This window comes from Xenopus tropicalis, chromosome 1, assembly GCF_000004195.4.
Source record: "Xenopus tropicalis strain Nigerian chromosome 1, UCB_Xtro_10.0, whole genome shotgun sequence".
NCBI lineage: Eukaryota > Metazoa > Chordata > Amphibia > Anura > Pipidae > Xenopus > Xenopus tropicalis.
This window is the reverse complement of record NC_030677.2, coordinates 81,534,530-81,551,280: the sequence shown is the minus strand read 5'-3', so window position 1 is coordinate 81,551,280 and position 16,751 is coordinate 81,534,530. Positions and strand designations below refer to the sequence as shown.

The window sequence follows — 16,751 nt, the reverse complement described above, 5'->3', positions numbered from 1 at the left end:
ACTCTATGCGACGCTGGAAATGTTATCCTTTGTTTATCCTTTTCTCCTCCTTCATAATCTTCTATCACCAAGTTCTATTTCGGGTACCTCCTCGGTCACATCTCACTTCTGCACACTTACTCCAGGGGTGATCCTTCTATATTACCAAGAACTGAACTGGCCGGCCGATGCAGACCTGTACAGACAGCGCATGTGAAGGGAAGAAGTGCAGCGGATCCTCTCTGACCCCAGCCACAGTCTTTTACATGCCCTACCATCAGGCAGGCCGTCCACAGGAGCATCCAGAACCCGCACCAGCGAAGATAACAGAGACAGTTTCTACCCCACAAGCCATCAGGCTTAAGAACTACTGACATCTGCCTCCCCAGTAACTACTGGAACCACTTTTTGCATAGTGTCACCTTTAAAGCAAAAGCCACTTTAACTCCTCACTGCCACAATTCAAATAATTCATTGCATTTTTTTTTTTATACCTTTAGCTTACTTTATTATATTAATATTGTAATATGTCTATGTAAAGTTGTGGATAGGAACACGTAGTCAAAAAAATTTATTACAGCAGGTGGGCAAACTACGGCCCGCGGGCCACATCCGGCCCCTTTGCCTTTTCTAATCGGCCGCCGCCGACGGCCAGAGTACTCATCACGCGAGACTTGGTTGTTCATTGGCATGCCGGAATTAAAAAGAAAGGGCCGCCCAGCCAGCCGGCCTCAGGCCGGCCGCGTCGGGGGTGCACGATAACATGTGCGCCCGCTGAGCCAAAAAAGTTTGCCCACCCCTGCAGTTTACTAAGTATTTATGCATGCTTCATTGTTATTTGTTAACAAAGATATTTGACAATAAAACCTTGAAAACATATATTAGTGACAGTAAACGTAATTTTTTCCTGGTGGTGGACCACAATACTGTTGGATATACTGCCAACAAAAAGAGTTACTTTTGAGGCCAGAATTTTTTTCATTGCAATGAATTCCTGGTCAATATTTATGGGTTAAATGGTATTTGTTGATCTTTCTGCGTACTTTTTTTTTTTTATCTTATTTAATGGAGGTCTACATTAATAAATATTGAAAGGGATCCTGTCCAAATTTTTATGTGTAGTTATATTTCTAAATTACACTCCGATTTACATAGCAAATAATCAACTCTTCTATATTAAAATTTTATTCTCTGAACAACAAATTTGTTTTTGTGTTTTTTTTTTTTTTTGCTTCTGTAAAATATTGGGCTGGCGGTAGGGCAGCCACCTCAATCGCATTGTGCTTGTCGACTAAGTTCGATGATGCTATTCTGAGTATGTACTGGGAGCTGCTATGTAGCTACCTTCTTTTGTTCTGCTGAGTGGCTGCTGGGCAGCAGCAGCAGCAGTAAATGTGACTTAAAAGTTATCAGAGCACAAGTCACATGGCCGTACACCCATGGGGAAATGAAGAATATGACGGCCCATGCTGAAATTTCAAAATAAAATATTAAAAAAAATCTGTTTGTGCTTTTAAAAAACAGATTTATCAATGCAGGAGGATTCTCGCGGAGAAATCTCTAACTTGGATGGATGCATTTTGAAAGAAACAGCATGTTTTTCCATGACAGTATTCCTTTAAGGAAGATCTTTTATAGCCAACAATACTGGTGGCTGTTACATTTTTTATAGAATTGTCTATCATAAGTGTTTTGTTGTTTTGGACTATAGTGTTGCCGATATACTTCCCATACAAGTAATGTCTTTATCATACTTACTATCGCTGGTAGTATTCCTCCATACAGTTCTTGGCTCTCCCATAGCTCCATTCTGAAAAGCTAAGAAGATTCTGAAGCTAATATTAATATGTACACCATATAAAATCAATTCCAGGACCATATTTTACATTACAGGCCATATTACATTGTAGTCACCTTATGTTACATATATACACATAATAATTGTACCAACTGTATATTGTACATATATATCTGACTGTGTGAGGTGCTAACATAGAGTAGAAATGATGGTCGATGGGAAAACATCTAGCAGACAAGCAGAAGTAAGGTGTAGTTGAGTGTGTTTGCCTGTTCTCCATATCATCTGCTTAAAGCTTTTAAGATACATGTTGAGGGGGTGGGCAGCCACAGATAAGAGCATTTTGATGCCTGAGTACAGTTAGCAAATCATGTTTAATTATTATTAAAAGATCAGATTTTTAAAAAGTCGTATCAAGAAATACAAAATATTGAACTAATCTGAATAAGAATAGGAAAAAGCTCAAAATCCTTGTTGCTTAGAATTTTCGTCCACGTATAAACAAAAAGAAAAACACTCATCAAAATCAAAAATTAAAAAAAAGATTATTGCGCAGTTGCCTAGGAAAGCTCCCATTGCTTCTATTCATGACATTAACAGTGCTTTTACCTGGCCAAAGTTTTGTAATTAGGTCTTTTGCTACGGGTTTTTAACACTTAGATAAATTAAAAATTGTCTGTGTGTTTTGTGCTGAAAGTACGGACCTCGAGAAACCAAAACAAAAATATGCAATGTTATAAATGGGCCCCATCAGTGCCTGCCTTGGGCATTGTGCACTTACGGATGCCCTTAAATTGTACATTAAATTCTTCTCCTAAGGAATTCCAATCCATAACTCACAGCCTCCCAGCCTCCTGTATCCTACCATTAATGTGTCGTGATCTAAGAAATATAGCGCTCATTGTTGCAGGCTGGTAAAACATAGTACGCAAGAAGAGGACGCGCCTTGCGGGCACAATTGCTGGGGGGCGAGGTGCAAAGCAAGTTGCCTTGTTCTGCCCTACCCCTAGTCTAAGTGCTCAGTCCTCCGTCCATGCTGCTTGTCTATCTCAAAATTCCGCGCCCTTCATTCTGTCAGTGGTGCGAGGTGCGGCTGGCTGGGTCTAGGCCACGGCCCATCACTTGCATTGTTGGTGTCCTTTTTTGAACAAGATTACAAGAACCTTGGGTGCTATCAACATCTCTGTCTTACTTTAAGTGGCACGAACACCACAAAGGCAATGCCTAGATGGATAAGTGACAGAACCCACAGAATAGCGCCCCTCTGTATTAAGAGCTAGTGTGAAGCGAAGACGTGAGAAAAAAAAAACACAAGGCTAGTGTGGCACAGATATTTACTGGTGACTACTTCAAGTAGAGGCTGCCGGAGAACTACCAGAAACTGAATGGAGTCGAGGGTCATAACTTTTGCGTGAGTGACGACGATAGAGAGGGTATGACTTAGCCCAAAACACTTTCTTATCAAACTCTTTTTCAACATAAAGAATGATAGTGTGTTTGCTTCAAGTGGACTAATTACATGGTAATATTAGTTTAACTAGGAGCAGTGCTTACAAAATGTGCTAACATGCATGCAATGTACTACTTGTTGAAACTTCTAAGGACCTTAGGCACAGCTTTGTGTATGGTGTGCCAGAAATGCAAGCTCTCCATTAAGGTCGGTGTGGATTAGTCATTCTTAAAAAAAAAAGAAAAAAACATTATTCAGCACTGGAGGCTGTGGTTGAACTCTAGGGGAAACATCTCCAACAGACCCATCGTGTTGGTGTATTGTATTTCTTTAGCAAAATGAGGGCTCATTATATGTATTAAATTGTGATCTGAACCAGAAATGTACTACAGTACATAAAGATATATTAAGCTTTCACAACATAAAAATAATGTATCTGCTACCTTATGATATGCGAGCGTTACATACACACATGCCATTACTGCACTTGAGCTAATAACTCAGTCACACCAACATTTGCAAACACATGTTACATGACGCGAGCAAGCGGAGTGCGCGCTGGCAGTTGAGTTCATAAATGTTTCATCTTTTTAAAAAATATGTATAACACGTCCTACCTAGTTGGTAGACACAGAGGCATCTGACTAAAATCTGCAACACAAGAGAGAAATACCACTCATACAATATATAAAGCAAAGCACTGCCTACCAAAAGAGGTAATCTACGTGATAAAGAATTAAATATGAATATCCAGATTTCCCCATAAGCCTCTGAATTCTGTACTACAAGACAGCCGAAACTGTAATGGCTGAAGTTGTATAACTGTAATGGTTTGAATCTGTATAGGCCAGCTAGTCATGAGATTTCATGCCCCCCTAACTGGTTACTCTTGTTGGTTTAAGCCATGCCATTGGTTCAAAAAATGTCAATGCTGACCAGCGGATTGAGGAGAGAGTGATGCTGTAGTAAGCGTTGTTTGTTGTGTCTGGGTATGTGACAAAACTGACTGCGTCGGCCAGATCTACTTCATGGGCTTTTGAGACTGTTGGCCTGAGGACTGGGCACTGCGCTAAGAGACTAGGGCCACAAAAGGTGATGTCACTCCTGTTGAGAACAGTTAGCTTGCCGTCTTGCCATAAAGGGATTGCTTGCTAATAAAGCTTGGTTAACTGTTACCTGCCAGGTGCTTCTATCGTTGCCCATAAACTGGTCCTGTGCTCTCGGACACCTCACACTGAATATGACAGCATGAAAACACTATTTAAACTATGTAAGTATGTAATGAAGTGCCTAGAAATAGGGCATGAAATGTGTCAGTATTTGTTGTTAATATGCACTGTATTTATGTTACAGGCTCTTTAATATATAATACATATGATTTTTGAATTTTTAAATTAATTTTGAAGACCCTTTGCCGACTGTATCTTGAACCCGGAAGGAAATGAGCGTCCCAACCAACTAACAACTCCTGACTAAACACCACATTTCCTATTGTGCTTGACAAGCAAAAGCTGGAAAGACATGCAGACACTTGCCCACAAAATAGTATATAATCAGTACGCACGGGCGACGATGTACCACCACCATTACTACCATCAACAAACAGAAGAGAAAGCAGACAAACCACCAACAGTTCAAGCAAGCAGATGTACCGCGTGTTGCGTTGAAAGTCTTGCCATATAAAAAAATAATGAAAGGACTGAGCCACTTTGCCAGTAGAATAATTCAGTTGCATGTACAAAAATAACATGGCTTTGGTCTTCTATGGACCAAATGTAATTTTGTTTTGTGCATGCATTGAATACAGATGATAAAATTCCCAAGTGCTGGTCTTCTTTATTTTACATCGAACATTTTTGTGAGAGAAATGCTGGGTTAGAGTGAAGGTGTGTCAGTGATTTTGCTGCCGCAGATTTCTCTCTTAATATACTGTATTAAGCTCCAGGGAAAGTATGTCAGCAGTGAAAGAGTGTTCTTATCACTGCCATTCGCGCTTTTGGAAAGCACAGCGTTAAAAAGGGCCCTGGACGTGAATAGGAAATGAGGCGGTGACGTCCGATTCAGCCAGTCCGTGATCGCATGTTTTGTAAAGCCTGGGCTAATATGGCCTCGTTAGGCTTTCAGGGGAAACTTTAAACATAGCTGTCTGCAAGAGTTACTCACTCTCTCACCTTCCTGGGGAACTGCCTGCATGCAGTAAGCGAGAAGCCAGACACAGTGAGTAACCAAACAAAACTACTGTTGTTTTTTTTAATAGAGTTGGATGCTAGATCGAGCTGCGGTGTGGTATAGTTAGAAGCGGACAGGCTAGGATTTATTTTTATGTTTTGTTTTCTGATATACTCCTGTGTGGCGGTTGATATGGTGAATAAAGACTGATTGCCGTCAGCTTAAAACATATATGCTGGGTGAGCTCTTGTGTTCTGAGACCGATCTGATCCCTGCAATCGTGCGCGTAGAAGCCGCCAAGAGACTGCCGACCCCCGTTTGGTCGGTATGCCTTACAATCTATATAATATCTATAAACCTCTATCTATCTAGATTCTGGAAAAATCAATCCGTCTGATCGACATCCTGCCAATTTGAGGCCAGATATTTGACGCGGTAGGCTCATTGGGGCGTCCCCATACATTGGCATAATTGGCAACTTCCTGCTTGTTTATAAAAAAATCATAATGCAAAAGAAAATGTGGGAGCTGAGTTTATGACCTCACCCACATCTTCGCGATTGACCTGGATGTCGCGAGCCGAGAGAGTTCCATTTCTAACGACTCTTTAGGCATCAACAGATTTTAACACACAGTACTAACAACACCTTAAACAAAAGATAAGGGTGATTGAAAACCAGCAGATTGTTTTGGCGGACACTTACTTTGCAATTCGCGAGTGACACCCAAAACCTGCTGGGAAGAGATGTATTGTGTAGAAGTTGTGTTTGATCAGTGTGTTCATACTAAAGCTATTGGATTTGAAAACAACTATATTGCTGTTTATTATGACACATGGTGTCATGTGACAGCTTGAGTTATAAAAAGCCTTCTTATTGTTTGATGCTTGAGAGCGCTGATTATAAAGGAAGGTCGCATACTGATGTTTTTCTGACCCAGTGGCAATTCATAGCCTCAGTTGCAGGTGTTCTTGTGAAAAGAGTAGTGTTATATAAGGCGTCAATGTGAAAAAAATACAAAAAAACATTAAATAAAGGGCAGTATACCCCCGTGTTAACCAGAAGTTCAGTGAAGAGAGGCGTGTGAGACTGAACATACTTTATGCCTATTGTTTTAATCATGGAAAATCTATGGGTTTTGTTAAACCAACAGGCAATAAGAATGTTCGACATTCTTTTTGAACAAGCTGTTATGATGCCCCTTTAACCAAACGCACACACACATTCAAAAAGGGATACTCTGCTCTGCTGTGCTAGTGTTCTCCATATGAAACACTACTTTAGACTTCACTAAACTATATCATTGTTATGTATATCTATGGCATGGATTCTGCGTCTCTTTATCATTAATATGTGATGTAGTAATATGGGGTTTGAATACAAAACTAGGAAACCAGTTGCAATTGCAATCTCCTGTACTGACAAATGTACAAGGGAGTATACAGAGTTTAGATATTTTAGAATCTACTTTACCTGCGATCATCAAATCTAGGTGGCAATTTCCAGTGGTCGTAATTAGTTTGTACAAGGAACCATCTATATTCACCAAGGAAGAGATGAAAAGAGAACATTGTTGATTTACATAACTAAGTAATATTTTATCCTTACATTAATATGGGTTAAAAAGAGACATCTGTTCTTTAATGTCAGCTCTCTAATGTACCATGTTAGCCATAGAATAAAACCAGAAAATATAAAGTAGTAGTACAGAAAGTTTGCATTTTTTTCATTTACTTAATTAGCAATAAAAGGTATCAGCAACTTTATATTTTCTGCTCCAGTGCAGAGCTGGACTTGGGTAACTGGGCCCCACCAGGTACCCGAGTCAAGGGCCACCACCCTCAAGTCTAATCCTGCTCCCTGACCCTTGTGGCTGAGTGGTTAGTACGTATTGCATGCAAGTGACAAATCTGATAGCAAAAATACACCATCTAAAACCTGTAAATCAATGGCAGGTGTCCCATTTACAACTGGAAGATCTTTCTTTGCTTCTTGTTAGTTGTGGTTTCAAAAAAACTTTAAAAAACCACAAAAATCAGAATGTTGATAAATGCCTTCCCAACTGTTCTGCTAATAACTAATAATTATAAGGAACTCACTTTCCTTTTCCATTATCCAGAAATCGAGCATCAACAAATCCATCCCTGTTTCGGGTTATAACCGTCCCTTCTCCTGATTTTGTACCAGCCAAAATAAAGAAAACCTGGGTGATGATTGGACCACTGGATAACTTGAGAAAAGCAGCTGTGGTAATTTGTGGCCTCATTCAAAGTCTAATAGAAAAAGAATGATTATAATTTGTGGTAATTATTGCAAAAGACAGTCTGAAAAATTACATTTGCAGCAAAGCAATGAACAGGAAGGGGTTTGTATCAAGTGGTGCTAAAGCAAAGTCACAGATGCCAACTCGGTAGATTCAGGTGCACCATAAACATACCATATTCCACCCAGACCATGCTGTGTTATGCCCCTGGCCATAAGATAAAGAACCTGCTTTATGTTTCTAAAGTGTATTGCAATATATTTGGGTGCATGTTAATGTCTGCAGACTAAAACTACTATCATTCAAATAATGACATTCATTTTGTCTTAGCACTTCCTGAGACTGACTCTGCTTTGGTGAGACTGCATTCACTTACCCTGACATTGTGAACAGACTGCAATTTGTTGTATGCAATTGTCACGTTTTTTCTTGTTACTTGTTATATTGACCGCTATCGCCTTTTCAGGAGGTGACAGTAGCTCCAGGGTCCACACAGCACATGTGTCAAATGGCACAGCAGCACTCACTTCACAACTTAAGGCAGAAAGGACTGACTGGCACTGAGTGCAACTATATAGAAGTGTACAGAGCAGTTCTGGATGCAAGTACCTTCAATGAAAGTGTTTTAGATGCAACTCACTGTGTGGAATAGCAAGGTTCCCATTGTGTCTGTGTTTTTTCAATCATGCCCTAACCTCCTCCCCCACACAAAATTCCAGCTGTTGGTAGTGGCTATTCATGGAGAGAGGGGCTAGTTTTAACTATAGCTTATATATATATGTCCACTTGATTATGCTACTATTCTTAAAATAAGGAATGGGCAATTCCTACTGCATGCTGATAAAACAATTCACATTTTGTAGAGGTTTGCTTGCATTAGAAACTTTCAAAGTTATTTTGCTGATTGCCAACAAGAATTTACCAGGCACTTATCACTAAAATATAGTTTTCCCCCAGCAAAAGTATAGGTAATAGAGCCCACGCTCTGCTAGAGGGAAACCATATTTTTTCACTAAATATTTGCCAGTACTAAGCCACCTGCACCAGGAGGACCCAGTGTGGGTTGCCATGTTGGTGCACAAGCATGCACAAAATGAGTGAATGCCACAACTTGCTCATTATGTTCATGCATGTGACATAAGCTTGGGAGGCGCATCCACCATTACATGTCAGCCGCATGTGCAAAATGAGCAAGCCAGAAGACTCCCTCATTTATGTGCATGCCCACTCCTGGTGCTCTGGTGAAGGTGACCTAGTATTGGCTGAGCTAAGAATAAACTATTGTTTTCTCTAACCACAGTGAGTGCTGGCTTTATTAGCCCACACCTCTGGAAGGGGAGACAATTAGGTTGGGGGTGACAGGTGCCCAAGAAGTTGTTATAAAATGCCAAGTTAATGTTCACTCAGTAGGGAGCATAACATTACTTGGTAAGTATGTGTATATGATTGACATGCTCAGTCTGTCTTTTTTATCTAATAGTAGTCATATACAGACTGACATTTTAGTTATCCATCCGATCAACTCTGGGCCAGTTAGGTGGGTATTGTGTGATCAGGGTTGGACTGGGCCGCCAGGACACCGGGAAAAATCCCGGTGGCCCCCGGCGGCCCAGTCCGACCCTTTCCGGCGTTCCTCCCCTGGACGCGTTAATTTTATACTCACTTGGGGAGGATGTCTGGTAGGGGCCCTGCCGGAGGGGTTAGGGGACACGGCTGGCGGGGGCACCTGCAGGGCCCCTGGGGCGGGAGCCCCGGTGGGCCCTGCACCCCCCAGTCCGACCCTGTGTGTGATTGGTCATTGATGGATTTTATGGGGAAGTAAGGAGAAGCCTCTCCTCAACTTTCTCATCTGCTTGATGTACCCTTGATCATCACCCCCAGAGGTGCATTAGTGAATTAAATTTTTAGTTAGGACAGATAGACTGCACCTGATAAGACTGCAGGATGATTGGTTGAAACTGTACCCCACCCAAGGTGCCATGCATGCCCAGATGGAAAAGAAGAAGCTCATAAGAAAACAATCTATAAATCTTAGTCTATGTTTTGTGATCCCTCTCCCTGTGCCTGGAGCAGTAGCATAATATCAATCCTTGTCTGCCAAGTTTGTGCCAGCTTGTGTGTTTGCAGCAGGAGGCAAAATTAGACTGGCAGACAGGTCTGGACTGGGAATCAAAATAGGGTCTGGCATTTCAAGTACACAAAGCCAAAACAGCATCCCTGCAACAGCCTATTCAACAATGAATGTATATGGCATCTTAGGCTGATGCCACACGAGGCGTAGGCTGAAATTTTCGTCAAGCAGAAAAACGCTTGCCGAAAATTCAGCCCTACGCCTGCTACTTGTGCCTGCACCCGAATGAATGGGATACGCTTGGGTGCAGGCACATGTAGCCGATATACGCATGAAAACGCGAGACTTTGCATTCCCTCGCGTTTTCATGCGTATATCGGCTACATGTGCCTGCACCGAGCGTGACGTATCCCATTCATTCGGTGCAGGCACAAGTAGCAGGCGTAGGGCTGAAATTTCGGCAAGCGGAAAAAACGCTTGCCGAAAATTTCAGCCCTACGCCTCGTGTGGCATCAGCCTAAGATGCCATATACATTCATTGTTGAATAGGCTGTTGCAGGGATGCTGTCTAATTTTGCCTCCTGCTGCAAACACACAAGCTGGCACAAAACTTAAAGCAGCCCCTCTGGCATCTGCCACAATCCATTGACTGACTACCATACAAGCAGCACCCCATGGTCTGCCACCCCCCCTACCCCACCTATCACTGGCCTGGAGGGTTTTGAGTAAAATCACACTTACATCTCTAACAAGCCAACTTAGGGGGGAACTCTTCTTTGTAAGAGCAAAGATTGCATTTTTCCACCAGCTTGTGTCATACTCTGCAGGGAAAAAGGATAAAATACAAATATGAAAATTGAAAATTAGAGAGTATTCCACTACAAACTTACAAACAATGTTTTCTAAATGTTATGAGAGTGTACTTAACCTTATGTGAGACGCGTGTGAGTAAGTGTTTTCTTAAAAAAAGTAGTGAGGCATTAGGGTATTGGATACCCCCCCTTAGATTACAGAGCAGTGTGCGCACTTGCACACTCGCACTTGCACACTCGCACACTCGCACTTGCACACTCGGGCACTTGCACTTGCGCACTCGCACACTCACACACTCACACTCGCACACTTACACACTCACACGTGCACACTCGCACGTGCACACTCACACTTTCACACTTTTCACACTTTCACACTTTCACACTTTCACACGTACACACTCACACTTGCACACTCACACTTGCACACTTGCACACTTGCACACTTGCACACTCACACTTGCACACTTGCACACTCACACTTGCACACTTGCACACTTGCACACTTGCACACACTTGCACACTTGCACACTTGCACACTTGCACACTTGCACACTCACACTTGCACAGCTGCGACACTTGCACACTCACACTTGCACACTCACACTTGCACACTTGCAACCACACTTGCACACTTGCACACTTTTGCACACTCACACTTGCACACTCACACTTGCACACTCACACACTTCGCACACTCACACACTTACACACTCACAACTTGCACACTGCACACTCACACTTGCACACTTGCACACTTGCACACTCACACTTGCACACTTGCATTGCACTCACACTTGCACACTTGCACACTCACACTTTGCACACTCGCACGTGCACACTTTCACACGTGCACACTTGCACACTTTCACACTTTCACACTTTGCACACTTTGCACACTCACACTTGCACACTTGCACACTTGCACACTTACACTGCACACTCACACTTGCACACTTGCACACTCACACTTGCACACTCACACTTGCACACTCGCACACACACTTGCACACACACTTGCACCACTTGCACACTTGCACACTTACACCACTGTCACACTTGCACACTCACACTTGCACACTCACACTTGGCAGCGTGCACACACTCGCACACTGACACACTTGCACACACACTCACACTTGCACACTTGCACACTCACACTTGCACACTCACACTTGCACACTCACACTTGCACACTCACACTTGCACACTCACACTTGCACACTTGCACACTCACACTTGCACACTTGCACACTTGCTTCACACTTGCACTTGCACACTTGTCACTACACTGCCACACTTCACACTTGCACACTTGCACACTTGCACTTCAGCATTGCCACTTGCACACTCACACTTGCACACTTGCACACTTGCACATGCACACTTGACCACACTCACACTTGCACACTCACACTTGCACACTCACACTTGCACACTTACTGCACACTCACACTTGCACACTCACACTTGCACACTTTGCACACTCACTTGCACACTCACACTTGCACACTCACACTTGCACACTTGCACACTCACATTGCCAGCACTTGGCACCACACTTGCACCACTTGACACACTTGCACAACGTTGCACACTCACACTTGCACACTTGCACACTCACACTTGCACACTTGCACACTTCACACTTGCACTTGCACACTCACACTTGCACACTCACACTTGCACACTTGAACACTTGCACACTTGCACACTTGCACACTCACACTTGCACACTCACACTTGCACACTCACACTTGCACACTCACACTTGCACACTCACACTTGCACACTCACACTTGCACACTCACACTTGCACACTCACACTTGCACACTCACACTTGCACACTCACACTTGCACACTTGCACACTTACACACGCACACTTGCACACTTGCACACTCACACTTGCACACTCACACTTGCACACTTTCACACTCACACTTGCACACTTGCACACTCACACTTGCACACTTGCACACTCACACTTGCACACTTGCACACTCACACTTGCACACTTGCACACTTGCACACTCACACTTGCACACTCACACTTGCACACTTGCACACTCACACTTGCACACTTGCACACTGCACACTTGCACACTTGCACACTTGCACACTTGCACACTCACACTTACACTTACACTTGCACACTTGCACACTCACACTTGCACACTTACACACTCACACTTGCACACTTGCACACTCACACTTGCACACTCACACTTGCACACACTTGCACACTCACACTTGCACACTTACACACTCACACTTGCACACTCACACTTGCACACTCACACTTGCACACTTGCACACTCACACTTGCACACTTACACACTCACACTTGCACACTCACACTTGCACACTTGCACACTTACACACTCACACTTGCACACTTGCACACTCACACTTGCACACTCACACTTGCACACTTACACACTCACACTTGCACACTTGCACACTCACACTTGCACACTTGCACACTCACACTTGCACACTTACACACTTACACACTCACACTTGCACACTCACACTTGCACACTTGCACACTCACACTTGCACACTTACACACTCACACTTGCAAACTTGCACACTTCACACTTGCACACTTGCACACCCACACTGCACACTTGCACACCCACACTTGCACACTTGCACACTCACACTTGCACACTTGCACACTCACACTTGCACACTCACACTTGCACACTTGCACACTCACACTTGCACACTTGCACACTCACACTTGCACACTTGCACACTTGCACACTTGCACACTTGCACACTTACACACTTACACACTCACACTTGCACACTTGCACACTCACACTTGCACACTTGCACACTCACACTTGCACACTTGCACACTCACACTTGCACACTCACACTTCACACTTGCACACTCACACTTGCACACTTGCACACTTGCACACTTGCACACTTGCACACTCACACTTGCACACTTGCACATCACACTTGCACACTCACACTGGCACACTCACACTTGCACACTCGCACTTGCACACTCACACTTGCACACTCACACTTGCACACTTACACCACTTCACACTTGCACACTCACACTTGCACACTTGCCACACTTACACACTCACACTTGCACACTCACACTTGCACACTTGCACACTTGCACACCACTTCACACTGCACACTCACACTTGCACACTTGCACACTTGCACACTCACACTTGCACACTCACACTTGCACACTTGCACACTCACACTTGCACACTTGCACACTTGCACACTCACACTTGCACACTTGCACACTGCACTTGCACACTCACACTTGCACACTTGCACACTTGCACTTGCACACTCACACTTGCACACTTGCACACTCACACTCACACTGCACACTTACACACTCACACTTGCACACTTGCACACTTACACTTGCACACTCACACTTGCACACTTGCACACCTCACACTTGCCACACTTGCACACTCACACTTGCACACTTGCACACTCACACTTGCACACTTGCACACTCACACTGCACCACTTGCACCACGTCACACTTGCACACTCACACTTGCACACTTGCACACTCACACTTGCACACTCACACTTGCACACTTCACACTGCACACTCACACTTGCACACTCACACTTGCACACTCACACTTGCACACTCACACTTGCCACACTTCATCACACTTGCACACTTGCACACTTGCACACTCACACTTGCACACTTGCACACCACACTTGCACACTTGCACTGCACACTCACACTTGCACACTTACACACTCACACTTGCACACTTGCACACTTGCACACTCACACACTCACACTTGCACACTCACACTTGCACACTAACACTTACACACTCACACTTGCACACTCACACTTGCACACTCACACTTGCACACTCACACTTGCACACTCACACTTGCACACTTGCACACTCACACTTGCACACTCACACTTGCACACTCACACTTGCACACTCACACTTGCACACTCACACTTGCACACTCACACTTGCACACTCACACTTGCACACTCACACTTGCACACTTGCACACTTACTCACACTTGCAAACTTGCACACTCACACTTGCACACTTACACACTCACACTTGCACACTTGCACACTCACACTTGCACACTTGCACACTCACACTTGCACACTTGCACACTTACACACTTACACACTTACACTTGCACACTCACACTTGCACACTCACACTTGCACACTTGCACACTCACACTTGCACACTTGCACACTCGCACTTGCACACTCGCACTTGCACACTCACACTTACACTTGCACACTTTGCACACTTGCACACTTGCACACTCACACTTGCACACTTGCACACTCACACTTGCACACTTGCACACTTGCACACTCACACTTGCCACACTTGCACACTTGCACACTTACACACTCACACTTGCACACTCACACTTGCACACTCACACTTGCACACTTGCACACTCACACTTGCACACTCACACTTGCACACTTGCACACTCGCACTTGCACACTCACACTTGCACACTCACACTTACACTTGCACACTTGCACACTTGCACACTTGCACACTTGCACACTTACACTTGCACACTTGCACACTGCACACTTACACTTGCACACTTGCACACTCACACTTGCACACTTGCACACTTACACACTTACACACTTACACACTTACACTTGCACACTTACACTTGCACACTTGCACACTTACACTTGCACACTTGCACTTGCACACTTGCACTTGCACACTTGCACTTGCACACTTGCACTTGCACACTTGCACACTTACACACTTACACTTGCACACTTGCCACACTTGCACACTCACACTTGCACACTCACACTTGCACACTTACACTTGCACACTCACACTTGCACACTCACACTTGCACACTCACACTTGCACACTCACACTTGCACACTCACACTTGCACACTCACACTTGCACACTTGCACACTTGCACACTTGCACACTTGCACACTTGCACACTTACACTTACACACTTGCACACTTACACTTGCACACTTGCCACACTTGCACACTTGCACACTTACACACTTACACTTGCACACTTGCACACTTGCACACTTGCACACTTGCACACTCACACTTGCACACTCACACTTGCACACTTGCACACTCACACTTGGCACACTTGCACACTCGCACTTGCACACTCACACTTGCACACTCACACTTACACTTGCACACTTGCACACTTACACTTGCACACTTACACTTGCACACTTGCACACTTACACTTGCACACTTGCACACTTGCACACTTGCACACTTGCACACTCACACTTGCACACTTACACTTTGCACACTTGCACACTCACACTTGCACACTCACACTTGCACACTCACACTTGCACACTCACACTTGCACACTTGCACACTTGCACACTCACACTTGCACACTCACACTTGCACACTTACACTTGCACACTTACACTTGCACACTTGCACACTCACACTTGCACACTCACACTTGCACACTTGCACACTTACACACTTACACACTCACACTTGCACACTTGCACACTTGCACACTTACACTTGCACACTTGCACACTTGCACTTGCACACTTGCACTTGCACACTTGCACTTGCACACTTGCACACTTACACACTTACACTTGCACACTTGCACACTTGCACACTCACACTTGCACACTTGCACACTTACACTTGCACACTTGCACTTGCACACTTGCACTTGCACACTTGCACTTGCACACTTGCACACTTACACACTTACACTTGCACACTTGCACACTTGCACACTCACACTTGCACACTTGCACACTTACACTTGCACACTTGCACGTGCACACTTGCACACTCACACTTGCACACTTACACTTGCACACTTGCACACTTGCACACTTGCACACTTGCACACTCACACTTGCACACTCACACTTGCACACTTACACTTGCACACTCACACTTGCACACTCACACTTGCACACTCACACTTGCACACTTGCACACTCACACTTGCACACTTGCACACTCGCACTTGCACACTCACACTTGCACACTCACACTTGCACACTTGCACACTTACACTTGCACACTTGCACACTTGCACTTGCACACTTGCACACTTGCACTTGCACACTTGCACTTGCACACTTGCACTTGCACACTTGCACACTTACACTTGCACACTTGCACACTTGCACACT

At 44.2% G+C, this 16,751-nt stretch overlaps 1 protein-coding gene and 1 long non-coding RNA gene across 2 annotated transcripts in view; both read right to left on the bottom strand.

The window, feature by feature from the left end:
- LOC105945457 (N-acylethanolamine-hydrolyzing acid amidase-like) overlaps positions 1-16,751 on the bottom strand; it is a 114,066-nt gene that overhangs the window by 21,597 nt on the left and 75,718 nt on the right. Inside the window, exon 5 of the mRNA XM_031903313.1 lies at positions 10,470-10,549. Within this exon, the coding sequence (XP_031759173.1) occupies positions 10,470-10,549 (80 nt within the window). The remainder of the gene's footprint in view (positions 1-10,469; positions 10,550-16,751) is intronic.
- LOC116411452 lies at positions 6,311-7,637 on the bottom strand. The gene is made up of 3 exons (XR_004223088.1): positions 7,494-7,637; positions 6,868-6,930; positions 6,311-6,364 (listed from the first exon to the last, which is right to left on the bottom strand). It is a non-coding gene; the product is annotated as an uncharacterized LOC116411452 (long non-coding RNA).